The 27,895-nt window shown below is 42.4% G+C and overlaps 1 protein-coding gene across 5 annotated transcripts in view; it reads right to left on the bottom strand.

Moving 5' to 3' along the window:
* vir (VIR_N domain-containing protein) overlaps positions 1 to 27,895 on the bottom strand; it is a 338,801-nt gene that overhangs the window by 82,363 nt on the left and 228,543 nt on the right. For all 5 annotated transcript variants that reach the window (XM_065439604.1, XM_065439605.1, XM_065439603.1 and 2 more), the window contains 6 exons: positions 27,423 to 27,696; positions 23,729 to 23,822; positions 20,284 to 20,361; positions 15,219 to 15,281; positions 8,646 to 8,806; positions 1,593 to 1,857 (listed from right to left, as the gene is read on the bottom strand). In XM_065439604.1, the coding sequence (XP_065295676.1) occupies positions 1,593 to 1,857; positions 8,646 to 8,806; positions 15,219 to 15,281; positions 20,284 to 20,361; positions 23,729 to 23,822; positions 27,423 to 27,696 (935 nt within the window). The remainder of the gene's footprint in view (positions 1 to 1,592; positions 1,858 to 8,645; positions 8,807 to 15,218; positions 15,282 to 20,283; positions 20,362 to 23,728; positions 23,823 to 27,422; positions 27,697 to 27,895) is intronic.

The following is a 27,895-nucleotide window of genomic DNA, read 5'->3' on the forward strand; positions in this document are numbered from 1 at the left end:
AATTTTGCCTGTGGAGGCTAAACAAGGCAAGTGGAGAGAGCATCTATGTTGGCGGTGACACTTGCCTCCTAAAATCATGGGTTCGTGGCACTGAACTACTTCTATCTTAATGAACCAATTTGAAACACTCTTGCAGTAGAACACTCCCTAGAGGGTATGTAGCAACCTCCAGTGTACAATCGAAATTTGCTATGTGGCCTGGTGAGGAGCCCTTCAAAATAAATTAACTTTTGCAGGTGAGGTAGCATTCACATGTTGCGCCCTGCAGCGTTCGCATGCAATTGATGGGTCCGCTTGGTACCAGTTTTTAGTACGAGTACGAGCTGGCACGAGTTTTTCTGGGCTCGAAAATTACTGGCATGCCACCACAGAGCCATTATCACTGGGATTGGCCACATGGCACCGAGTGGCCGATCTTATGACGTTTTTCAATGGTCGATCTGGAGCGGCCACCAAAATCCTCGAGCGAGCGCACGGGTTTCACAAATCCGAATCGGCCAGCGGAGCGCAAAAACGCTCCGCAAGGGATCTCACAGGAAGTCTGTGTACACGTGACACAAACTGGTCTGGAAACCATGCCCAACTTGCGCTCTGTACGTTTCTACAGCAACCAAAGCAGCTGGCCCTCGTGCATAATTTGACTGTGGCGGTCGCAGAGTCCATCATTTCCATGTCGCGCCCGCAAGGATTGTGCATGGACAACGTGCATAGAAAGCATCGTACGGCACCTGTGTCACCTCGTAATTGCCGTCGTCTGAGCTCTCATTGCTAAACGCGAGCTCTGCAGCAGCACCGAATGCAGCCATTTTGCGAAGCAACACAATGTTGTGCGTACCAACCGGGTACCAATTTCACTTGAAGACGGAAGTGACGCGAGCTATTTCCACCCGAAACCGCGCCTCGGTGGCGGAGCAAGTGAGAGCGATCCAGTGCGGAGCGAGTTGATCCGAAACGACCAGCAGAAAGCGCGAACCCGCTCCAAATTGACCAGTGAAAAACGCCATTAGCAATAATGAATGTGCAGCTACCTGCCAGTCAGGTCGGACAGCATGCTTCGCACAGTGCCAGAAGGATAGTGCACAGTGCCAGTACACCGACAAGTCAGTTGCTAGCTACACGAAATGTTGCAAAAACGACTGTATCTCCAAAAGTGAACGACCGAGAATACCGTCTTTGCCAGGAAGCTTGCAATGCCGACCCAAGGCAACACTATTGCATTTTTCTCATGTAGACGCAATCTCAGATATAACTATTATATAGATATATAAGTAGCTTTAGTGGCAGCTGCCACTTCGTTATAACGAGGTTCAACTGTATTCAATTTCAATTTTACCAGAACTGAAATTTCAAGGCCTGGACACCCCTACCTACAATTCATATTTATTTTCTTGGCTTCAATTTGTGTTTGTGGCCTTAGGTTGTTCATTTAATGAGCTATTCATTTGCCAACTTTCTATCAGCTTACTTCACAAAAGTTTTGCCATTTGAAAAAAACACCAGTGCAAGTAAACTGTGCATGCTTCTTCAGAGTCAGGTTCATAAAGCAAGCACACCGGTCTTAAGAAGATGGGGAGCAAGTAAATAAAACACACCATGATCATGGCATGCAGATTCTGCAGTGGATGCTTGTTTGGGTCCTTTCGTCTCTCCCAGGCTAAATGATTAGCCATATCCGCGGCATTGAAGTGCAAAGTGCGAAGCTGCCCCAGGGACATCACACCCTCTACGCTGCTCAGAGTGCGTAGCAGCTGCAATGATGCAGACAGCGATGACAGGAAGTCCGAGCTGTCCTTGCTGAAGCTCGTGCTCAAACGCTCAAACAGGAACCACAGGCTCAGCTGCTCCTTGTCCAGCGCTCTGTAAGCATATAACATGAGTACACAATGAAACAATGCCACCAACAGAAGCCTATGAACACAATCAAAATACCACCACGCTAACACTAGAAATAAGAAACATGAACCTAGGCATATATGTCTGCTCTACTTGTTTATGATTATTATTAGTTCACGCTTCATTTCTGCAAAGTGCCTCCCAGAGACATTAAGTTCCCAGTTTTGCCATCTGCTAATGTTATTTTTTATCAGATTATTAAAGAAGCGCTGAAAAGTTTTTAGCCTGACCCACAATTGCTGATAATTTGTGTGGTGTCTTTATAGTGCACTAGGACTTGAAGTTGAGCCAATTCTTTACATTGAGGTAAGAAAACAACATAAGAATATGGATAAATGATAATAACCAACAACACACAATAATTTCTTCTGATTGTTCATCCTGTCTCATCCACAGTTTTCATGCCACAATCATATTAAGGTGTTCAGGAGTAGCATTATTTTATAAGATGAAACGCCAATTTCCAAATACAAATAATTCTTCTTTATTTCTTCAAAAATGTTTGCAGCCATACAGTGGGAGATCTTTTCTTTTCATTAAATTATGGGCCTTCACAAATTTCTGCTTCTTAGCCAAAAACATTCCTAGAGATTCATCACTGCCCGATAGAAGCCTTAAGGGGTGACGTGACCAATTGACATCAGTGATCGCTGGTGATTGATTTGAATAGTTGTAGTAACAAAAGAGTTAAAGAATGTATAAAATATGCTGTGCATTACAAAAAACAAGGCAAGAAGGATTTAGCCAACTGTCACTGCTTGCTGCGGTCACAGTGGCGCAGAGTTGTAGTGGGTGTCGTTTTACCTGAGAATTTTTCCCACTACAAGTTGCAAAAGTGAGTTATATTCAAGAGAGATGATTGTAAACTATTGTCCCATATCAATCTTGCCTGTTTTTTCCAAATGCACACAAAAACTTATCATGAGCACATGACCAGCTTTTGCAATAAGCACCAGCTGCTGCTGTCATCTCAGTTCGGTTTTAAAAGGGATATTCTACCGAGGAACCACTGCTTGCAAAGAATATGTGCAAGTTTCATTTGAGAGACAGCTGTATGCATTAGGCATATTTCTTGATAATTCAAAGACTTTTGAGTGTGTCATTTTGACTTTGAACTTTGCCTACAAATCACCCATAACCGTCCCGCTATATCCATTAAATATAAACACGGTAACTTGTTAGTTCATCTAAGACACCAAAGACATCCCACATAACGAATGCAGTGAGAAAATGATGGTTCAGTAATTATATCCAAAGTTCTTAATTATTCCAGAAACATTAACGTTTCCCCACACACTGCACATAACACACCTCCAATTCTCATCAAGTACTAACAGGGTGATGTAGAGCGTTCTCAGGACATTAGGAAACAGCAGATAACAGCCATATAACGCATTCAAGCAATTGAATAGCGGCATCGGCTATAATTTAGGAACACAAAATTAACTGCGCATCCACGCTTCTTCCTTTATAGCAAATTTCGTCTCGGTGGCAGCTATAAAATGGCGGGCCAAATTCTGCGCTGTTCCTAAAATGGACTTATAATGTTCTGGAAACAAATTCCTCCTTTAGTTCGAGGCCATCATGTGAACATATCGCACCTCGTGGAACGCATAGAAATAGACAGCAAATGATAGAGTATTCAGTAATTACTTCCAATGACTGCAATTAGCCAGAAACATACATTTTTTTCCCACATCATGCCTATAATATGACCCCATTTCGACTGAATGTGAACTTGGCGTCAAGCAGAATTATGCTAAGGCACTGGGAAACAGTGAATACAGTCTACTCAAGCTCTTGAAGGAGTAGTGACACAAAAATTTGAAGTCGAGTTAATGTGTGTGATCAATTTATGTGCGCAAACACACATCATCCGCAAAATATAAACAGCGAATATTGGGGGCGAGGAGTTACGCAGTCGCCATCTGTCGGAAGCGCCTCCCTTGCGTAGTATGAGAGATCACGCGGCGCACTCCTCATAGGTTTTGCTAACGGTGCTCAATAAAAACACCACGCAGCAGCCCTCCTGGACATTTATATATGTACACTCAAAACAAGGGAAGTTTTTGACTGCCGATATAATAACCTTGGGCAAACTGAAAACACAGAATCGTTTACAGATGCTATCACTTTACCGAATATGTACAGTGAATGCCACTGAGAGTGGTCGCCACGATGGAGTCTCCCAAACCGGCTTCTTGGGTGAAAGATAGGCAAACGCTGAGAGTAAACTATGTGAAACATATGTAAACTATGTGAAAACGCTGTGAACTATGTCTTATAGTGGGCTGTCTGTATAACCAAATGGGGCACAACAGAATGAAGCCTCAATGCAGCGATCGCACGGGTTCGCATCGACCGAGTGCACGTTCGCATGCATGTCCGCGCACAATGTTTTGCTTTCGCTGTAAGCACGTTTTCGCACCATGCCGTGAGCTTGAGGCCGCAGCATATGAGCATTTGGCAGCACACTAGCAATCATTGTTGCGTGGACGCTATCAGAACTGTTCCAAAATAATTTCGTTATAGAGACTTCGACGCCTACGGTGACTGTGATGTGCCGTCGCAACAATTCAATATTTTTTTGTCTTCTAAACTCTTGGAAATGTCAATATTTTTTCTCAAGTTGCGTCACACTGTACTTTTATCGGTCTTCTTGGCGTGCAATTTCCCTCTGCTTCTTTTTCCTAATCAAGTGCATTAATTCATAATTCATAACATAAGCATGACCATATGCCATGCCTTTTTTAATGTGCGTCTTACCACTTCCTTTCCATTCCAGTGAACTTGCCAGTATCTAGCATCAACAAGTTCATAGACCAAACCATCATGACATTAGCCAGGCAGCCGGGTGTGGGCGAGCGTCTCAGTGCACGTTTTCCTACTCACCGAACATCACGCAGTCCCAGCGATGTAGCAGAAATCTTTCCCACGTCTGTGCTTACTGCATACCCAAGTTGTAGCCAATGGCTGTCTGCCAGTTCTAAATTTCGCCAGCCAAGCTTGACGCAGCTCCTTGCCCTGCGGCTACGTGTGAATAAGGCTGACACCGGGCTCCATTGCGTACATCCGGCACTGCGGCACCGAGCAGTAGCCCAACATGCTGCATGCCTCCAAAGGCAGCCACTACCTATTATGGTACTTTCAAATGCTGTCAAGCAGACACCCAAGGCGGCTGCTTAACAACAGCAGGAAATAGTGGCCGCTGGAGGACGAAAAAAGGACAACGATGATGGCGAGGACATCGCAAAGCATGCGCAGGCATAGCAGACGATCTAGCAACACGAAGCTTGTGCGCCGGCGAACACGCTAGCGTGCGTACGTCACAGTTCTGTGCGATCATGTGCCCAGCTGTGTTTACATTCCTTCTTTGGTTCATCTCGTTGCTCTCTGAAACCGAAACTTGGACTGGTCGCTACAAACAAGACTCCAAATAATTACCTGTTGTGTTCTGAAGCAAATAATGTTTCGTGATTATTGGGTCATCAACTACTTATTTCAGTGAAAAAAAAACAAGACTGAAAATTTTTGTGTCAGCACTCCTTTAAGAACATGCTGCAGCAATTTTTACAATAACTATAATTTAACAAACGAGAAGAAAGGGGGGTTAACCGAGGGTCCCGATTTTATTAGTCATATCATAAGAAACCAACAAACATTGACACCAAGGACAACATAGGGGAAATTACTTGTGCTTAATAAATGAAATAAAGAAATGATGAATTAATGGAAATTAAAGTGGATGAAAAAACAATTTGCCACAGGTGGATGGGAAAACAGTGTCGCAGTAGCTCAATTGGTAGAGCATCGCACGCGAAATGCGAAGATTGTGGGTTCGGTTCCCACCTGTGGCAAGTTGTGTTTTCATCCACTTTAATTTCCATTAATTCATTGTTTCTTTATTTCATTTATTAGGCACAAGTAATTTCCCCTATATTGTCCTTGGTGTCAATGTTTGTTGGCTTCTTATGATGTAATTTAACAACACACATTTACCTTTACATCCTCACTAGCCATAACATTACCCCTACTTAGACCAAATTCGATCTTGGGGGCAATTACAGTTATCTCTGTACAGTGGGCTAAATTGTGCGCAATTCATAAAACACACCTATAACAATCTAGAGCGCTTGCATATGTAATTCACTGCAAAGGCTGTAAGTAACACATATACTTTGTACTTCACTTGCACATTACCCATAACATTACCCTGATTTTTACAACATATAAACAGGGTACAAATAATTTAATTTACCGATGACACTGGGAAAACAACTACGAAGCTTGTATAACACATGAAAATATGGAGAAAATTAGGATTAGGTATTTATTTCCAAAGCTGATAGTTATGCCAGAAACGGTAACATTTTGCCATCCGTTACACTTAACATGCCCGTTTTCTCCAAATATAAACTTGGTGGTATGTAGAGTTTTCTAGGGGCAGCAGGGAAACTTAGTGAGAGTTTCAATAATGTCTCTACACAGGCAAAAAACGAAGGTCCAGTAATTGTTATATAGCCCTAATTACCCAACACATTAAAAATTTTTTTGAGTCGCTGCTCATACTGCCCACATTCCCTCTAAATATAACTTGGTTATAAGAAGTGTAGTTGAAAAAAGATGAGAAAAAAAATTTCAGCACTTCATGTGTTCTATTAGAAACTAAGAGACGATTATCAACTAGGCCATCAGTGCTCTTTGAGAGACACTAAAGAGAAACACAAAATCATTTTAGGATGAATGAAATTATTCTCGAATTATTCTCGAAAAATTCTACTTTCATTTCTTTCATGGTATAGGTTGCTTATTAGTAGAGAAAATTAGGGCCACATACAACTTCTAATTTTGCACGTAAACCCTAGGCCAGTACACCAGTGTTACATGACAGATTTAAAAATGTTTCGTCTCATTTGAGCCATTTTGGCAAAGTGCAAATTGTCAAAGCTTGTCAAGTGCTGTTTTTGCCTCATTTTGGATACACTGTATTTTCTGTTTACCCATAAAAGCTTAACAAGGCTTGAATAGACGTGATGTCCATGATGTCACGGGCCAGTTGGTGCGGAAACTTCGCAAGGCAGACTTGCCCTGTGCATTTATTTTGTAATCTTTTCTGGCTTACCAAGCGTCGTCTCATGGCAAGAGTAACTTTACTGGTATAGTAGGAGGGCGATTTACTAATGCAGCTCAAATAGTTTTTCCCTTTAGTGCCCTTTGAGCTCTAAACATAAACTTTGCGAATCATCTCTTTTTTCCAGGACACTGCCAATATAACATTTTCGAGCACTTCTAGTCACACTAATAGCTTCATTCTAAGAGCTTGAACAGCAATTTTAGAAGCAATGTGAACATTTATTAAAATATTTATTCTCTAATTCTTTATAGGAAAAAGATGTCCTTACCATTAGAAATTAAAGTTAGTTTGCTGAACATCTTAATTGCACCTTTTTCTGTTATTATTAACATTGACAAAAATTAAGCTAAGATATGAATGAATAAAAAGCAGAGCATGCCTACACTAACAATAGTACAGCAAGCTTTTGGCATTTGAAAGATTTAACAAGTGATAAGTTTGGGACAACTTAAAAGAAACCTCAGATGTGGGTGACAGAAGCCCGCAATAACAAATTGGGGTGCGGGGCTCGGGCTTGGGTCCTCGAGCTGCCTCGTAGCCGTCGCCTATGAAAGTATGCATTCATACCGTATTTACTCGCATAATGATCGCACTTTTTTGTCAGAAAAATTGACGCAAATTCAGGGCTGCGATCATTACGCGAGTTAAATTTCCAGCGAAAAGAAAAAAAAAATTCATCCCGCATTTGCTGCGGGATGCGCGTGCGGGACACCAAAACAAAAATGGCGGCCGGCGGAGCAAGCCGAACGTGCCGAACGCGATTTTTTTTTTCTTCTCGTGAGTACGTTCCGTGCATTGAAACAGTTTTTTCTGTATCAGTGATGAATAATATCGTTAATATCGGCAAGTTTGTGGCAATAACGTAGCCATGTCCACTTTGAGGAGACAGAAACAGGCGGGCACGCTTAGCTGCCAGTGACATAGAAACGCATGGCCGGCATGCTGCGGAAACTACAGCATCTGTCTTCACTACTATCCTAATACGGCACGTTTCCGCTAAGGGTGGGTGAATACCTTAGCTGTGTTACAAGCGTCAGCGTATGAATAGGGTACACTTTTAACGTATCAGTGTAAACGTGGCTACTATCATTGCCATGCACGATTATTTGCATGCCCACGAGTGCAGATGAAAAGAATCAAAAGGCGCCTTTTTTGTTTTTGTTGACCACAACCATTATAAAGCCTACCCATAATAAAGGCAAGTTTGGTTGTACCTCTTTTTGTCATGGAAGTGCAGAAAGAGATGAAATTAATGAAATGAGGCATCTACTTAAGAATGTTTGGTGCGTGCAGACTGCTTGGCTTGTCTTGTCTTGAAGAGTCGTTCGTGTAGCATCTAACAGATGGTAAGTGCGATCATTATCAGCTAGACTTGGCACACGACATATTGCTGCAGCGAATTCGGGGTGCGATCATTACACGGGAAATTTAAAAAATCGAATTTTTACAACAAAATTCAGGGGTGCGATCATTACGCGAGTGCGATCATTAGGCGAGTAAATACGGTATTTTCAAATTTATAAATTGTCAATTAACATAGGCCTCCTGCAAAATGCACAAAATGATTGGTGACTACCGGGAACAAAAAGTACATGCATAGATAAAACCTTTCACTTACGTCTTGACAGCATAAAATCCAAAGTCATGCTCTGTTAGCATGATCAAAATGCGCAATGCCAGTAGCACAGTTCTGTAGCTGTGAGAAGAATTTGTCAGATGCTGAACGAGGGCCAGACATATTGCGTTCAGCTGGTCCTTAGATGGCAAGGAATTCACAAGCTGGTGGCCATGTAGGAGACAAAGCGAAAAATAGGAAGATAATGAAAAACACAGGCAAGTGAAAATTCTCACATAATATAATTGCCTAACAATATAAGATGTCTTCATCAAGCACTAAAGCGACACTAAAGGCCAACATTGTTGAATTATCACACATATCACACTGAGAAGTGATTGGAATGGAGCTCAAATTTCTCAAAGGCAACACAAAGCAAGTGGTCAACATGCCATCTCCTGATAATCAGCCCTGCTACTGACTAGGGTATGAGCATGTGCCACAAAAAAAAAGGCAATTACTATTGAGCCACGTCCAGCTCAGTAAAGACAGAAATGAATCCTTTTGCATTCAATGGCAGGGAACAAACTCATGCAGCAAACACCATGGACAGTTCATGACTCCCGCAGCCTGGAATTAAGCCACCATGTAAAAAAGCTGCACATGGTGCACAAAAGCTGAACAAGTAGACTCCCGTTAATTTGACTCTAGTTAATAAGATTTTTCAGTTAATTCGATCCCAACAGAAGATCTTAGCTGGCACCCATGCATTTCTATGGGCCCGAAGTTTTCTCGTTATTTTCATACTAAAATCGGCCTTCGCCGGATAATTCGAACTTCACCAGTCAGCATGCATGTGCTTGACCTCTATAGTGACACCAATAACGACCCCTTAAGTGGCAGCATCTGTCTTGGTGGATTTTAGGGGGACAGTGAATGCTTTGAACACGTGTCAAGTCCCTTCAAAAACATCCATTTTCGGTTTGCCCTAGAAAGCTTTTCAAGCAGTAACTGTAGCTCATAACGTCTCATTACAGTACTTACTCAATTCTAATGTGCATGCATATATATATATATATACATACATACATATATAAACGAGAAGAAAGGGAGTTAACCGAGGGGCCCGATTTTTATTAGTCATATCATAAGAAGCCAACAAACACTGACACCAAGGACAACATAGGGGAAATTACTTGTGCTTAATAAATGAAATAATGAAATGATAAATTATTGTAAATTAAAGTGGACGAAAAAACAACTTGCCGCAGGTGCAAACCGAACCCACAACCCTCGCATTTCGTGCGCGATGCTCTACCAATTGAGCTACCGCAGCACTGTTTCCCCATCCACTTTCTTGGGTATTTATGTGTCCTAGTAGAACCCTGGGATGCGAAGGTTGTGGGCTCGGTTCCCACCTGCAGCAAGTTGTTTTTTCACCCACTTTAATTTACAATAATTTATCGTTTCATTATTTCATTTATTAAGCCCAAGTAATTTCCCCTATGTTGTCCTTGGTGTCAGTGCTTGTTGGTTTCTTATGATATGACTATATACATATATATATATATATATTTCCTCCAGGGGAATCGGGCCGAAAATTGCTTCCAATGTGCAATAGGATACAAAACCAAAGCTACCTTTAAAATATTGTGCGGCAAAGCTAAGTGATTTCCTGGCAAAACTGTATAACAGCCCTGGTTGTAATAACATTGTCAATACTGTTAAGCACTGTCATTTTATTGTATCACTCTTCTGCTAGCATCATAACGAAAAAGACTTTGGCAATATAATGTGCCATAGGGCAGACCAAACTTTCAGAGTCGTAAACAATCGCACAAAAGATAAGAGGCTGCCAACTTTCAAGTGACAGGTAATGAATGAGCTTGAAGAGTGCTGATACTGCTTAATTTGGCAACTGTTGCCTGGACCCTTGCCCATTTTGCTTACTAAAAAATAAGGTGTGCATTTGATTGCTTCTTCATTTAGAAGCTTTATTGTCATGTCTATGTTAGTTTTCTACTTTGGAATCATGGAAAGTGGGTGCGCTTTGATTTGGGGGTGTGTTAAAATCGGCCAAATATACTGCCAAATGAATCAGTGGTGTGTTTTGCTGTTATTTCTACATATTGTTTAGTTTGACCTGCCAGATAATACCATCAATTTCATTAGTCCAGTAAGGGTCAAATTAATGGAAGTCGACTGTATATATGTTTGTAGGGCAGCACACAGTATAACAGAAAGACAGAGAATGACCAGACAAAGTACCATTCATCACGCGGCATTCTTAAAACATCCATCTGTCCATCTTGCCCAATTTACTATTCTCCATGATGCTATTTATGCCTTACTAAAGTTTGTTTCACATGCTATAATTCAGTGATGAGATCTGAAACACTCCCAAATGGATTGCTTTGGATTTATATGGGCAGTGGTGTAATATGGCAACATCACAACCAAGGTGGAAGAATAGACAGGTGCATTAATACAGTCTACCTATGAAAAGGCATAATACGAACATAGTTGTGGTTTCCTTTGTTGTGGTTTCCTTGTCTACCACTACACCAGGAAAAGGTAAAAGATCAGCTTTGGATATCTTACAGAACTAATCTGCCACTTTAGGCACACTTAACATTTGCTTTTATTGTCCCTTAATAGAGTACATTCTGATTAAACACTGTAGAAGTGTTACTAACAATTGAATCACTATATTCCTTAACACAATATTTGGTGGAACTGGCAAAGTTTGCAACTCTCAAAGTTTGGTCTGCCCTCTGGCACAATATATTGCAAAAGTAATTTTTGTTATGATTCTAGCTGAAAAGCAATACAATAAAACAACAGTGCTTGACAGTGTTACCAATGTTAATACAACCAGGGCTGTTACCCAGCTTTGCCAGAAAATCTTTCCTGAGTTGTGGTCATGAGAACTAGTGCCGCTATAGTTGAGTGTCTTGCTACATATCTGGTGCATTGCCTGCTATGCCGAAATCGGTTACCTGGAGCCACTTCACTTTTTGCACCATCCTTTTTAGCAGTGAAAATGCAGGCGCCATATCTTGTAACTATTCTTTACTTTCCATTCTTTCCACCCTCTGACAACAGACAAAGCTTCACCACTGTTATCACCAGGATCGACTACTTTGCATGATGAATGATAAGAAGAGTAGAAAATCAAATGAATCATTATAAAATATGGCCCCATGTTTCACACACATATTCATACCATTCATCTCAAATTTGTGCGTATCATTGGAAACCACCCAGTTGCAATGCACAGAGACATTCTGCATAGGGATGCACACTATTAAAGGGCCCCTGAAACGGTTCGAACAAATTTTGTAGACGAATAGGGTACAGCTAAAGTTAATAATCTGCACCACAATCTGTGTGAAGTGTCTCATAATAAGAGGGCTACGGATGATTACAAGTCACACTCTTCCATCGTGATGCATTTTCTCCTCAACTCATTTGCCAAGTTACCGCGGCTGAGCTCCACCTTCTCTGGCTCTGAGTCATGATGGCACGTCGTGTCGTTGATTTCCGGTTCTCTAGGAGCGAGCACGCAAAGCCTCTTCAAATTTTCCGCCAGCTGCTTAGCAGTCGTACCCAAGCGAGAGCTATAGAAGCAGCGTGCGTTGCGAACATTCTGTCGCAGCGCCGAACGTGTTTGGTATTCCATTAACCACAGGCGAGCTGGGCGTTTCAACGAATGCATGGAGGCATAAACTCAAGCTGATGAAGGAACTTTAGCATAGACGTACGTGAGCGGCCTGATTGGTCTGCACGGTGTAGTCACCTGTTGGCGGAGAGCTTAACCAGCCAAACAAAGCACTAATAGTCCTCTAACCAAGTGTAAAACATTTTCAACATTAGAAAAACAATGTGTTAGTAATTACACTCCTACGAAAAATTTACACCAGCAGCAAAGAAGAATACATTTCGTTACTGCTACTGTGTGTGGTTGAGCTCTGTGCCGTTAAGTGGCTGCACCATGCAGACCATTCACATGGGCTTTGGCTCATCCTGTGAAACGGCATGGTCAAACAGCCAGGCCCTGTCCCCTTGCGCTTGCATTTACCTGAATACCGGACTCGCAAAATGCTATTATGGTAGTAATTTGCCAGTGCAAAGTGACGGCCACAAACGCGCAAATCTGGGACCAATCGGATAGCAACTGTCTGATGCGCTGCAGCCAGTCCACTCGTCTGCTGCCAGGGTGTCTACCAAGTTGACATGTCCAAATTCCCAGAGTTTTCAGGTTTTCCCTCAGTTACTTTGCGAAATTCCCCGAGTGATGCAGAACTGTTTTATGTCAAGACGGGCTGAAACCATGCCGCCTGATGCTGTCACTCTATAGTAAGCATATGAAATAAATTATTTTAAAAAGATGACTTAATCCAATTTAAATAATAAGGAGTAGTGTTTATTTTATTCAAAAGAGAATAGAAGGGTGGGGTTAGTAAAATGCACAGGAAATAAAATGTCTTCGAAAAAAAATTGCACATCGAGACAGACATTCTCAAATACGAATAAAAAGGAGATGCATACAGAAGAAAATATTTTCGAACATGAGCTATTTCTATCAACTGATAGCAAGCTCAGCGGTATGAGGCCCGAACTTTGTCACAATTGAGATACTCTTTTAACAGCTCATAAGTCAACCTCAGCTGTCCTGACATACTCTCAGCCTGTGCACGATGCCTCACTGTTGTTTCACTGCTTTAAAGAGTTTAGTTTGGTTTGGATGAGGGACACTTCCATCTTGGCATCAGCCAACACTTTGTTTTTTGAGCTCAAGTTCCTTCAAGACGGCGGTAGCACGCTTCCTTTCCCATTAATTCCTCAATACGTAGGTCCTTTCTGTTCTCGTCCTCCTTCCGCAGCTTGTTTGCCCCGCGAACCATTTGAAGCACCTTCTTGGTGAGTCGTACAGTCAACATCTGATTTTTCGAACTGCCTAGGGGCCACAAAAACGTCCAAAAAATCGGCCAGTTGGAAAAAATTAATGAATGTCTTTTACTGCCCTCAAGGGCTGAATCCGCCACAGGCACGTTCGAAAAAGGGCTGAAGGCCTGGCAATACAGGTATTAGGCATATCGGTGCTCATACTGTGACAGGAGATACCGGGTGCATGCGTGTATAATTAAGGAATACATACTGTGTCCCATGGCAATAGCCCCTTCCCATGCTTGTTATGCTTCACTGCAATACTTTTGGTATGCTTTACCAAGTAACATTTTTGTATAGAGGCAAAGCTGACTTTTCGGAAGCGGCATTATGCAACGCAACATGCTTTCTGAGCTTCGAAGCCAATCGCGAAGACCACAAAGGTGGAATTAGTGCCATTGCTGACAGCGGTGAATTATTTCAATGAAAAACACGGCACCCAACGGCAAGAAGCTTGATAGCGAAAGTCGAAGCAGCTAGGCCTAGCGTTGCCGCAGTAGTAGCTACGGATGCCAGCGGATCTGCGTCCAAGTGCCGGTTCAAGGTGGCGAGGTAATCAAAACAGTAGCAGTGGTGGCTTTAATTATTGCCGGTGTGGTTTCTGCCCAATTTCTTTTTAATCTATTTAGAATGAAAAAGAAAGACGAAAAAGTGTTCACTAAGTCTTTTTTGTATAAACCATCACCAGGTGGTTCCCTACCAAACAAGGTGGCTGCTTCCTACCATAAAGTGCTAAATGGATTGGACTGACTTGATGCTTGGCTTGCATAAACCTCATGGTCAAATACACAATTAAAAACCACAAAGCTTTAAGCACTTTGTGAAACTTAAGGGCTTCCAAAGCCTTGAAGACAGCAATTTCTCATTCAAGGACTTCAAGGACCCCTGTGGACTCTGTATTAGAATAAGAACAATGGACTGTGTAGTTAATGTTTACACTGTCATGATTATCTTTTAAGGCTTTCACCTTAAAACTCTAAATGTACTCTGTAATGAGGTTGCTAATTTGGACTGATCATGTGTAACAACTTCACTTACAGCAAGTTGAAATTGTACCTGTCTTGTCTTTCTTGTCCGCATCTCATATTCATACTTTTATTCGACAATGTATTAACTGACACAACATCATGTTTTATTCAACTTGCCCTGTTAGCCACCCTCTGCATGTGTCTTCATGCTTGTTGCTATTTTTAATAAATGTAACAGCAGCCAACACAAACACATCTTTTCATGGAGAGCGGCACAGTTAGTGTCTTTAAGAGTTCTCTGCAAGCATGGCTGAAACTTGCGGACGCAACAAAGTTGTAGTTAATCCATACAAGAAGCTCTGCATTCCAATTATAAAAATACATGTTGCATATAGATAAACGCAATTCCATGATTTATGAATTGTGCTTTTAATGTGCATTTGTCGAGAACGAAGGAAGCAAGTAAGTAGAGCTGTACCAGCCCCAAGCTTCCTACCAATGGTGTATCAGACTATGTGCAAAGCTGTGAAGCTAGTCACATCTGCAGCACACTAGTTCACTCAACTGCCACTTGGGGCACTATCTTCTGTTGAAGTGGGTATAGAGCAGCAAAACAGCACCTGGCTGTAGTGCTGACAGGGAAAACAAAGCAGACTTTAAAAAACGACAATCCTAAAAGGAAAGAAGGTGAAAAAAACTAGAAATGTTAATGGCTCACCCTTTTCAATGCCTGGTTAAGATCTGGCTTCTCATCACTATTACTTTTTGAAGCTTCAGGTACCTAAAGAAACCACAGCACATAAGCATTATTGTGAGTGTTCAAAACAAATGACAAGAACAAGGTGCAAAGTAAAGTGCTATGTCTTGCAAATGCTCGCACTGAAACACAGCCAGAAATGTGCACACAAATACAGTACGTACAGTCAAAATATGGTGTAAATAAGTACGAAACTGACATGCAGTTAATATGACTATATGAAGTGATGTAATTAAGTCATTTACCGATAATTTGGACAGCTTCGCCGCACCACCACTGGTTTTATAAACTTAAAGTACTGAGAAAAAATTTTCGCATTGTTTTTATTTCTTTATTGGATAGCTGTCTACCCAGTAATTATGCCATGGAGCCTGAATTACTCAAGAGTACAATAAACTAGGTTGCATTTTAATGCAACCACCTGAAAATGCACGCCAAGTGCAACATGCCTTCCCAAAACCTGATGTGGTGGACTTGTCCTACCAGAAACAATTGATGCATACGCATACACTATGACTGCTGCCGAAAGCAGAGTACATTCAGCACTCGACGGAACAAGAAGGGATAGTGGGTTCCTGCATTTCAAAAAGTGCACAATTGGAAGTGCCACTATGACAGTTTCCGGTGACAACGATCATTGTACGGCTGTCAACCACGGCATCAGCATGACTAGTGCACTCTTAAGTTGTTTTTATGGGTGTGCGACCACCAAATAGTATATTTTGAATTGAATGTTAAATTTAATCATGAAAGAAATGCCAAATATCAAATTGAATATAAAATTTTTTTCAAAGTATGTTATGCTTAAAAATTTTGGACAAGAAAACACAGTGCTGCACATGCATGGGAATCTTCTAGCATTGCATAACAAGAATGTACCAAGACATCAGTAACTTAGGTACATAGAAATCAAGATATACAGGATAATCTACTTTTATAAAAGCAAACTCTAAATTAGTATGCCAGCACTGATGACAGCTGAGTTCTAGTATATGAAGGCATGAAAAATATTTTTTTATCAATAGAATATCTGTTGAATAGAATCAAGTGCTTCTTTTCTCTCGGAAGCTAAACAATTTTTGATGTTCGTTTCTATTATTTGAATACCAGAGGTTCTCAGTTTAATAGTAGAGCCGTGTTTTATGGCAATCCTTTGTTTCTAACTAACTTTTGCTTTCCAGCTTTCCTCTAAAACATAGAAGGGCTTTACCATTGTTACAACAGGTGGGTTATTGTAAGGCCAATCTTCGCGACAGATAAAAATGCGGACCGTGCGATGCCATCGCTCGCATGTAGCCATCGCTGGTGCTGTGTGAGTCGACGGCACCAGTAAAGAGCAGGCACTGTTTCATTATCAATTTATAAGGTTTGGCGTGATTTGCCAACCATCAAAGATTATTAAATTGGAAGAATCACGGCAATTATGCATGACACCTCCCCCCCATTAGCAGAAATGTATGCAGCTGGGAGGCGGTCAGTTAACTACATAGTCAGATGACACTTTCGCTCTTGCCCTGTAAATTCAAAGCTAGACTCTCGAGGCTCTAAAAAAAGAGATTGATGCGAGTCAACAAACGGCGTAGGGAACTGGAGGCCGCCGTACAGTGCAACACAAATATGGAGGCCGTGAGCACTGTTGCCATCCCTACGGTAGCTAGATGGGTAAGTGTGCCGATCGGCATAGTTCACTGCTTCTCCAACTTGACAGGACACTCGGTGCTCCTTTTAAGCCGAAAACAATGGAGTGAGGTGCTCACTTGCACCACATCAAGCATGGGAGGTTAGGTGGTGCACGTGAGATGCGGCGCTGTGCAGGTTCTCTCCATCGAATATATCAAACATTCGACGCAATCGAAGAGTAGACATTCGATTTGAGACTTGAATTATTTGAACGATCGCTATTTGATGAGATTCCATGATATTAGAGTATTCGCACACCCCTAGTTGTTTGTGATAAAACATCGCAGTCACCTCCACTTTGAATGATGTTCATTCAACAGTCCCCTTTTTCTCATCTGAAGCTGCACTGTACTTGGCACACATTCAGAATGGGTCGCATGAAAGGTGATGTAATTAATTATTTGTGGCGTTCTCGAGAAATTTGTGCCATATGTATGGAGTTGACAGCAATATAACACTTCAGCCACCACTGTAGGCCTCCCTGAGCTCTGAACCAAATCTCAGCTACAAAGCACTTTTTCATTGTATCACATCTCCACTGAGTCAATTGGTCATGCCAGAGCCTTAGTCTGCAAGCCATGTGAATCATGTTGTTGTGTGCCTTTAGGTTAACAAACCCACTTTTGTCAGTGATCTAATAAGTATTCTATGCACCATGCCAGAAAGTCAACAAACACTGTGGCTACGTCCCTTTTGCACAGCAGATTATGGATGAATGTTGCATGCTCTACTGAGATATGCCTGCCAACAGTCTTATACAAGCCACTATCCCTTGTTCTCACAAAAGGGTACTCTTCCTTGCTCATTTGCTTAGTTTTCAAAACTGGTTTTGTGAAATATTTCTTCATCTATTTCAAGTACTCTCAAAGCCAAATGAAATTACAGGAATAGTAATTTACTTAATGGTTTTACTGTTGATTAAGTAGTTTCACTGGTGTTTTGATCACCTTAGTCCCACACTTGCAAAGCCTGGTTACAAAATATGGTATAGAGAGTTCAAAGCTATACACCAATCTGCTTTTTTCATTTTCCTGTGCTGCCCTCTGCTGCACACCGCTGGAAATGTCTTGGAAGGGTGCCGGTGCTTTCGCCGGTTGATTTGTGTACCTGCACCCACATTGAGTGTGCGTCACTTTTGCGTTTCGTGGATCGCCAAACAATATTAATAGATTCTTAGATGCACAATATCGTTCCTGGAAGCCATGAAGCACTCAATGACTATTGGGTGAGCAGGCCTGAGTGCGCTGTTGTGCAAACAGTGCGGCCGATAAAGGCATGCAGAGTTTCGTTTGCCGACGCGGCTGCCTTGGAGTTCGTTATCGCTGACTTCTACACTTGGAGCTCGCCTTTTGTATTCTTTTTAAACATTATTTAGGCATTTTGCATATTCAAGAAGTCTTCAAGCGCAGCCTTCGCCGCCAGATTTATCAAAGCAGCGCACTTGTTTACACTGACATCTACAGACACAGATCGTTGTTATAACGTCAAATATAGTGGAAAAGGTGCACCACTGATCTGAAATAATGTCAAAACATAGCAAAACAAACACATCTGTGCATATGTGCCATGTTGTTCCACCCGGAGACGTGTCAATATGAGCGGCCAAACAACTTAAACAACGGCAACTGTGATCCAGATACATATATTACGGGCTGCTTATTTATTTCTGATTCTCGTTTTTCTTTAACTCCTTCATACTTACAGTCTGCGCATGCAATAAAACATTATTAGAGAAAGCTGTGCTCACATAAATTAAGTTCTCACAATTAGGCTGTGTTCTTTCGCAGAAACACGGATGCCATCCTGACACCGTTGTTAAAACTGAGCGAGACGGTTGTTTATGCTGCTGCATATCGAATGCACTGGCTCTTGTTTCCTGTTTGACGCAGAGGTAAACAGTACATCTCTGGAATTGAGAAATATGTTAGCATAACAACACATACAGGCCCACCCATCTAGGTAGCGAATGCGACCATCAGCCGGGTGCGGTGATGTACAGATGTTGGCACAGCGCTGTGTCGCCGCTTGCCGCTTATTGTGTACGCGCCGTGCAAAGTTGTAGTTGATCTCAAATCGCTATAGGGTCACGAATGAACTATAAAAGCGGTTTCCTTCGTCCTAATTGCTTACATTTCAGTTCAAGTCCGCCGGTACCAGGTGCACGAACAGGACGGTGCCAGACTTAACCCTCGCTAAACAGGATCAAAATTGACTCAAACTTCATGTGCACGGCTTGATAGGGTTGAAGCTTGTGCTTTTCAACTTGGTAGGCACTATTTGACTCATTGTTAACGCGATTCATTATATATACAAGCGAAGGCACTGTCGCTATCGCGTTGTCAGGTCGATGGCCAATCACACAGGGTTCAGTCGAACGATGGTCGGCACGCTGATTTTGTCGGTGCCATCAACAAGAAGGCCCGTCGCACTATGACAACTCCCACTTGTCGGTTGCGTCATTGTCAGCCTGGTACAATAATATGCTTTCAGTGACGCACTGTACCGAATAGTCAGTCAATTGTTGATGAGAGCATCTTCTCGGTCTCATATCGACCCAGTGTGACCGCACCTTAAACGAGCTCGTGAAGTCAGGTATGTGCTGCCAACACCAGCAAATGAAGGCCGGCGCTTCAAGAAGAGTTTATCAGCAACGTGTTGTTTTTAAGTGTCCCCCAAGTGTAAGGCACGGGCTTTTCATCAAATTTACTAGCCATCAATCAAAGGCAGCAACTACCTGGCTCAGAGTCCAGTCCAAACCACTCGGACGAAGCCATGGCTACTTTCTGTTTTAAAGTGGAGTTGCAGTCTTACGTTATGCACATTTTCCGCACCGCAACGACTTCGAGCTACCAGTGGAGTTTCAACGCGGTACATGGCACGAGTGTTTGCAGCAGTGCGCGTCCGTGCGCTTATTCTTTATTTTATTTTATTTAAAATATTTTAATTTTTCTTTCCCTCGGGGGACTTTTCAGTGCACGGCGACGCACGCAACCTTTCCAAAACGTTTTGCGGCTAATCCGCTAGGGTAGGGCACATGCGCCGTTGCACTATGAAAAAGGCGGATTGACTATTAGGTGCAGAATTTCACTCAGTCAACTGTTTGAGCCCTTCATGACAGGATCAGTTTCCATGTGACCCCAAGGAGAAAAAAAACAATCACTGTTGGCGTGCCAATGCACTCCTAGAGTAAACAGTGCGACACACATGAGGAATTTGTCTTGGCCACACTGTTAAACCATAACACTGAAGCCTATCAGCTTACTCAGCTTCCACTTCTATTAAGCCCTTCTAGAGCTACACACTAAATGACACTAATCCATAACTTGATGTCATTACTCGTGCTTACCATCTCTGTTGAGCCAGGCAAGGCACCCTCAACGGGTGCAAGTGCAATTTCTGTGTCACACATTGCTTGAATTAATGTCTGCAAATTTGTGAATAAATAATCAGGTACAAAATCAAAAGCATAGTACTTGCAACAGTAACACATGTTGAAACACAATGACACCTGCAGGAGCAGCAGAGAAGAGAAAAAAAATTAGGGTTGCCTTGTAATAATGAAGCAGAGCATATAAAAAAACAACTGACTCACTTTCTATATCTCAGCGCAAGTGTCATCACAATAAATTGCATTTGTTTAGAAGAAAAGCACATAGCAAGAAAAATCAGACTAAAAAAAAATTTGGAGGGCACTCAGCTTCATTTTAAAAGGGCCCCTAAACCACCTCCAATATTTTTTAAACATTTCAAGTATACACGCGCATTGAGTTCAGAATGCCATCATGATCAATGATGCCAAACGCGGCAGTGCTACACGCCGTGGGCAAAATATGGGTGCTGTGTAATGCAGTCATCGTTTCCTGTAGCAACGACTCCTGTCACCTTCCTGCAGCAAGCGTTCTCCTCAGTATTTGTACTCACCACGCGTGACTGCGCGCATTGATGATGCCATTAGCGCAGAGCGGGCTAACAGTCAGTGGGCAAAAACAGCTGAGTGTACCAACCCATATCATCGCCACAATCTGGAAAAGGCGACGACAATGGCTGCTCATCTCCAGTGGAGGTGCTTCACAAGGTGTGTCACCGTACGGATCCATTATACTGGCAAGCTTTCCTAGAGGTGCGTGCAACACAGGTTCTATAGCAGCAGGCTTTGCAGGAGCATGGGCTGGCATGGCAGCAACAGCAAGTAGCCGAGAAGCACGGAGTCGTGGTAACCAGAAGTGGACAGCTTTTTGAAAAGTGCGTTGGCGATGACGTATGTCACACAACATTTGAAGGAGCACTAGGCAAGGAGGAGACCAGCCGACGAACGGTAAGTAGCGAAGGAAAGAGCGAAACAAGCAAGAGGCATGTTTCGATCATCAAACACGTGTAACTCCGCTACTACTGCACCATTTCGAAAAATTCTCGTGGCTGCGTGCTCGTTGCAGACTCAACCACAACTGCAACACCGCAACTAAATTTCAACCTCTGCGTGGTTTAGGGGCCCTTTAAGAGTGGAACGCAATAGCATTCAAAGACCCCTGGCTGCTTTTCATGCATTCCGGCAACTGCAGCTTATGCAACTGTAATGTTTACTCGGAAACGGTGGTGGCAAACGCTATGCATGAAGGCAGGGTTTCTGATATAAACATGGCCTCTTGCGTGGGCCGATCTCCTGTTATTGTTTTGCACTTTTATTATTTCAGTCTGAAAAGATCTGATATAAAAGGTGTGTGCTGCTGGTGTTTTATTATTTTTTCTTCCATGACATTTGTTTGTGGGCTGTCATTCTCAAAATTTTGAAGACTAACTTTGTAAAGAATGAAAGACAAGGTATGAGCAACATTGGTGATAGAAGAGTGGTTGAGTACACGTGGTTCGGAATGATTTTTCATGAAAAGATGGTCGACGCTGGAACGCTGGACACCTACGCCGTATTTTCTGCTACACAGGGCCCTTAACCATAAACATTATTCAGTTTTTAAAATTTGATAAGATTTGTTTACACAAATGGCTGCCCGTGTTCGAAGTTTTATGCAACACATAACAATATATGAGAAGAAAGGGGTTAATCAAGAGGCCCGATTTTTTATTAATCATATTATGAGAAGCCAACAAACAAAAACACCAAGGACAACATAGGGGAAATTACTTGCACTTGTTAATTGAATTAGAGCAATGATAAATCAATGGCAATGAAAGTGGATGAAAAAACAACTTTCCACAAGTGGGGAGCGACTCCACCTCTTTGCATAATGCGTGCGATGCTCTAACCAATTTAGTTACCACGCAATTACACAAACTATACTGCTGCAGAGTGAGATCATCCCCTTACAGTCACTGCCTATGAAACCTCCTTTTGTATAAAACATCTACCAAAATATGTACTATTGCGCTCAATATGATCTACTCGGCAAAAACATATGGCAAAGTGGTTGTGCATTATAGCTCATACTCAGTGCAATAGTACACCTCTATTGTAATATGTGCACCTTTATCGTAATAACAAAAATATGAAACCTACAAAATATGGCACGGAACATCAAAGGAGACTGCAGAAATAACCTTAAAGCAAGGGACCAACACATGCAGTTTTTGCAATACAAGGACATCGCGATTGTATATTCTCCCTCAGGCATGCTAGGAGAACACAGAAGTTTACTTGAGCACTTAACAGTCACACTTGCAGTAATAATCTGGAAATCAAATAGCACTTTCGTTCTTCAAGCTTGCCTTGTGTCACAATCATACATGCTGACGTAGTAGTTTTGCAGAAACCCGCAAGGTGGAGAGAAGTAATTAATAAAGGGAAAATCAGACATCCACCCGTTCGTAGCAATTGCTACAAAGGAAACCCATACGGGTTCTTCGAAAGAAAAGCCTCAGAGTTGAAGAAAAATTCGTCCTGGTCCGGGACTCGAACCCGGGACCACCGCCTTTCCAGGGTAGCCGCTCTACCATCTGAGCTAACCAGGCGGCTAGCTGGTGGCAGGGCGAAGTCGAATTTGTCAACATGAAGCAAAGGCGAGTGTTTGACATAGTAGTTTTGCGAAAACCCGCAAGATGGAGAGAAGTAATTAATAAAGGGAAAATCAGACATCCACCCGTTCGTAGCAATTGCTACAAAGGAAATCGACTTCGCCCTGCCATCTGCTAGCCACCTGGTTAGCTCAGATGGTAGAGCGGCTACCCCGGAAAGGCAGTGGTCCCGGGTTCGAGCCCCGGACCAGGACAAATTTTTCTTCAACTCTGAGGCTTTTCTTTCGAGGAACCCGTATGGGTTTCCTTTGTAGAGATTGCTACGAACGCGTGAATGTCTGATTTTCCCTTTATTAATCATACATGCTGGGAGATGCACCTTCATGGATCATGAGTGATTGCACATACCTACATACGACACACAATCTCAGGGGCAGCTCCAAAGGAGAAGGGGGAGGAGGGGGGCTCCACTTCCAGCAACATGCAGTGACTAAAAATGAGTAACCTCATGCCCGAAAAACGGAAATGGGGAATCATGCTCTATCCCCGATTAAAAAATTCTGGCATTGCCCCTGCACAATCTGTAGGGCCTGTTTGGCAGGAGGAGTATACACACATATTTGGTGAAATAGAAAGTAGCAATTAGAGTAACATTTGGTTAATAAAATTTGGGGTTGTCTGTCACTCACGAGGTCAAAGTTACTTTGATAAAACTTCAGCTTGTAGTGGAACCACAAACACAATTTGTGAAATGGTAACATGACTGCAGTGGGAACACAGCCACGAAATGAGGCGCAAACATTTGTGAGAAAATACACTTAACTCACCAGAATGCACTCTTGGACTTGAATGTGTCCCTGCTTCTCACTGGGCAAGTTGAATAATGTTAGCATGTAGTTGAAAATGTCCGCATACTTTCCTCTGAAAAAAATTTTCCACATTAAGCATTAATGTGTTACACCACAGCAACGATATCATCAAATAAGACTTGAGATGTAACGCATGCCAAAACCACGAATTCTTGTAACCTTCTATGCCCCAGCAGCCACATCACCAATACCAGTTGTCATCTACTTGGCAAACTGGCCATGCTGCTGAGTAGGTGGTCACACACACCCTACTACTGCTACCTCGCACTTTACTCTGCCAACACTACTGGCTACTACACTTTCCTGCACTCTGGTACCCATCATGAAGTCTCCTACTAAAGTTCCTACTAAAAGTACTGACAGCTGCATTAAAGAAAGCAGCCATCTCATGGACAAAGACACGCAGGGGTGTGACTGCCAAAGTCATTTTGTAGCAATTTTTGGAGCAAGTAAAACTGCCTTTTGGAGCAGTTTGGAGCAGTCAAAATGTCATTTTGAAGCAATTAGGAGCAGATACAATTTCATTTTGAAACAGTTCTGAGCACGCCAAACTGAATTTTAGAGGAATAATGGAATATGGAATATGGCAGCGCACTTTGAAAAGACGATGAAACAGAATAAACCAACATGAGCACTGTAATGCAGCTTTCTTAAGCAATGCCTTAAGCTTAATTTTGAAGCAGATTACCCCAATACTGAAACCGTCCAGTGCATGTGAATTTTGGTAGTAGTGCCTGTAGATTTTTAATTAGTGGTAGCAACCACAAAAAAAAACGTGCATTCTGCAATAGTGAGTCCAAAATTCCGAAAAGTAGCCCAGGACATTTTTCATAAATACATTTTTCTTTAATGTCTCGACAGTGTGGGTGAAGTGCATACGAACACGTACGCAGAAGCCAGAGTTATGAACTACTGTGTTTTGCAGGCATAACAGCAGCGCCAAAAAACACACACAAAAGAAAGGAACGCTGACAGACACGGACAATTGCTGCAGTTTTCCCTTTCTTTACTACCCTTTTGTGTGTTTTTTGGCACTGCTGTTATGCCTGCAATAAGTGACCAACTTGCCCAAGAACTCATTTTACTGTGTTTTATTGTTGCGATAGCAATTATACGAACACTTCAGGTGCAATTCTGCCATCGGAGTAGGCGTGATGCTCCATATAAAGTGCCACGGTGATAATGTCATTGCCGCACGCCATATGCGCGAGCGAAAGCGTGTGAGGGTGAGCCGACGATGGTGACTCAATCTCGGACGCAGAAGGAAGGAAAGCAAGGAGAATGCGCGCCGTCTTTCGTTGTGTGCAAGGCACCACGGAGAGAAAAGGAGGGGCGTGGGGGCGTTTTCTACTCTGGCAGCTGCTCGACATGGCATGACTGCGCGGGCCCTATCTTGAAAGCTATCTGCGACGGGGACAGAGTGCATGCGCCAAGTGCTGATAGCTTCGTAGGAGCTGTGTTTTCGCCGCTTAGTACGTCCTGAAGCGAGAGGCAGCACGAAAGTGAATTCACCTGTTGCTTCTGCCACGCTTCCTCACTCCAGCATTTGGACAGCAAATGCACGCGGTGATTGTGTGAGACGTGTTCACATTTGCTTGCATGCGCGTGACACCATGCTTGTTCACTTAGACAGTAAGCGAATGTTTACAAGTTTATACCGCTGATAAAATTACTATGCTTACTTCGTACAGCTGTCAACTAATTTGCTATCGCAATTGATGCTTTGCCTTTCAGGCGAAACTGTGACTTCCTTTTTTAAAGCTATTTCTACATGGCAGACCAGGGCAATTCTGAAGCACCTAATGCTTAACTTTCTGGTATAACGTAAGACTATTAGAATGCTTTTATTTCAAATCCGCCATTAGCCCTTCATGATAAATCAAAATGACTCGGGCCTCACCACATGGGCATAAAGACACACTGGAATAGTTTTACGTTATACCAGCCGTGGGGACAGAGACGCCCTTTCACTGAACCTGCTGCAGCGCACGCCTCCCTAATATCTAGTTCGCTCGCAGCGCCTTCAGCCTACTTTTCGTTGTTTTGCACCTCAGGGAGCACTGCACCGCTCGGGCCACTCAACCGTATTCTAGTAAACTCTGAATACCACCAGCCTGGCCGTTCTGATGGCAGCAACGACAGGTAGGAGGGGTCGTGCATGCACCGGTCACTTGCCGGAAGCGCCAAAAAGTCCAGTGAAATAAGCGAGAAAATTACGAGAAACTGTGCGGGAGCCGTCACGGCGTGGTGTGCAGAATGTGAACGGCTGGACTCTTTTTCGGAGAACGAGTCCACTCACTGCTCGTGGCGGCCACTGCCAGAGCACACATGCGGAAGTCATTTAGGCACACGGTTGCACAATTTCGGCCATTTTCTATCTTTGGCACAGTTTGGTGCATGAATTTGCATTTGTATCAAAATGGCGCAATTGGCGCAGGAGTCCCACCTCTGGACGCTAAAAAAACCTCTTTCGTGATCCTTTGGTGGTATACAATGGCATTTTGCATCGGCTTACCCACCGATTACTAAAAGCACACCCCCCTCCCCCTTTGCAGCCGATGTAGGCCATGAGGCCAGACAACCGTTATAATGAAGTATTGGATGTAACAATTTTTTACTCCCTCGAATAAACACTTCCTTCAAGAGAGATACGAAGAAATATTTGCTAACAACACTAGTGGCTACAGACTCATTACTATGAACATATATTGTATACAAGTTCATTTTAGTTTTCAATGCTTCTGTATTTGCCTAATCTAATGCTTTTATTCTCTATCTCACATTGTCCTCTTTATTTTTTTTCTTACAAATATTAAGTTTTTTTGTTGCATAGCATATTGTACTTCGCATATTGTAAGCGTATTTCTAATTATCTGCTACATTAACCCCGTGTTCTTTGATATATGTCATTTCTATGTTTCTTTAACGCGTCAATTACTACATTTTTATTTACTGATTTGCCGTATCTATTTCATTTGCTTATGTTTGACTTGAACTTCAATTATTGCAAGCGCCTTTCTTGTATTTGATTATCTACTTCATTAACTTTGTGTAATCTGATGTCTGTCACTGCAACGTTGTCATAATGTATTATTTACTATATCGTTAAATTACAAGTAGGAGGTCCCCCTGACAGTTTTTTGTAACTCTAGGACCTCCTCCTGTACTAATGATGAAATAAAAAAATGATAATTAAAAAAAAGGAAGTAAAACTTTCCCTTCAACTTTGTTATATTGAGCTTTTACTGTATTGGCCAAATGAAGAATTTGCATTCAGCATTGCATTCATTGCTGTTTGGGCTGTCTAGTGGTGCTTCAAAATGACTTTTCTATTAAGTCAATTTTACCTAATGCACCATCAATCAATGGCATGTGACCTTTATTTGTAGATATTAAGAAATAATTTACCCACTTGAGGAATAAGGGCACATTTGTTTCAATGGACTCTGACACTGCTTATATGACAAAAAAATACCAAATTAATCATGGTAACAGAAAGCTGGGTAAGCTGGCAACTTTGAAATGTGGAAAACAGCGCTTAGACGATAAAACAAGGCAAACATAGGGCACACACTTGAGTCTTGTTTTTGCCTTATCCTCACCCATTTTCTCTTTATACAGTACAGATACTGATGCAATACAGACTGCTTACCCTGACTTGAAGGTATGCAACAAAGCCATCTTGAAAGGAGGATGCGTCAACAGGAACAATAAGTGGTCAAGCAGGCTCAATGTGCCGGAAGTCGGGGGCCAGTTCTGTGGTGTGAGGCAACGAACTTCTCCTGCCGCAAAGCACGGGCCCACCAAAGAGCCATGCAAGGCATCCAGGAGTGCTCGTGCCACCACCGATGCCGATGGCGCTGCCAAGTCTGACAGTTGAACACACACCCGGCGAAGAAGCTGCTGTATCGTTGGGCATGTAGAGTCTGAACATGCAAAAGAAAAATGATAGCTGAGTCCTACAGCTCAAAGTCAGCATGCCTTTCTTGTACATAAAGGTTACACAGGAATGTAAACACTGTCATTGAATTAAAAAGCCAGCTTTTCACATCAAAAGTTTTGCAGCCACTCTTCAGATTTCAGTTAAAATCTAGAGAAGCTGTATAAGCATAGTAAAGCTAAATA

The sequence above is a fragment of the Dermacentor albipictus genome, chromosome 1, assembly GCF_038994185.2.
Source record: "Dermacentor albipictus isolate Rhodes 1998 colony chromosome 1, USDA_Dalb.pri_finalv2, whole genome shotgun sequence".
NCBI lineage: Eukaryota > Metazoa > Arthropoda > Arachnida > Ixodida > Ixodidae > Dermacentor > Dermacentor albipictus.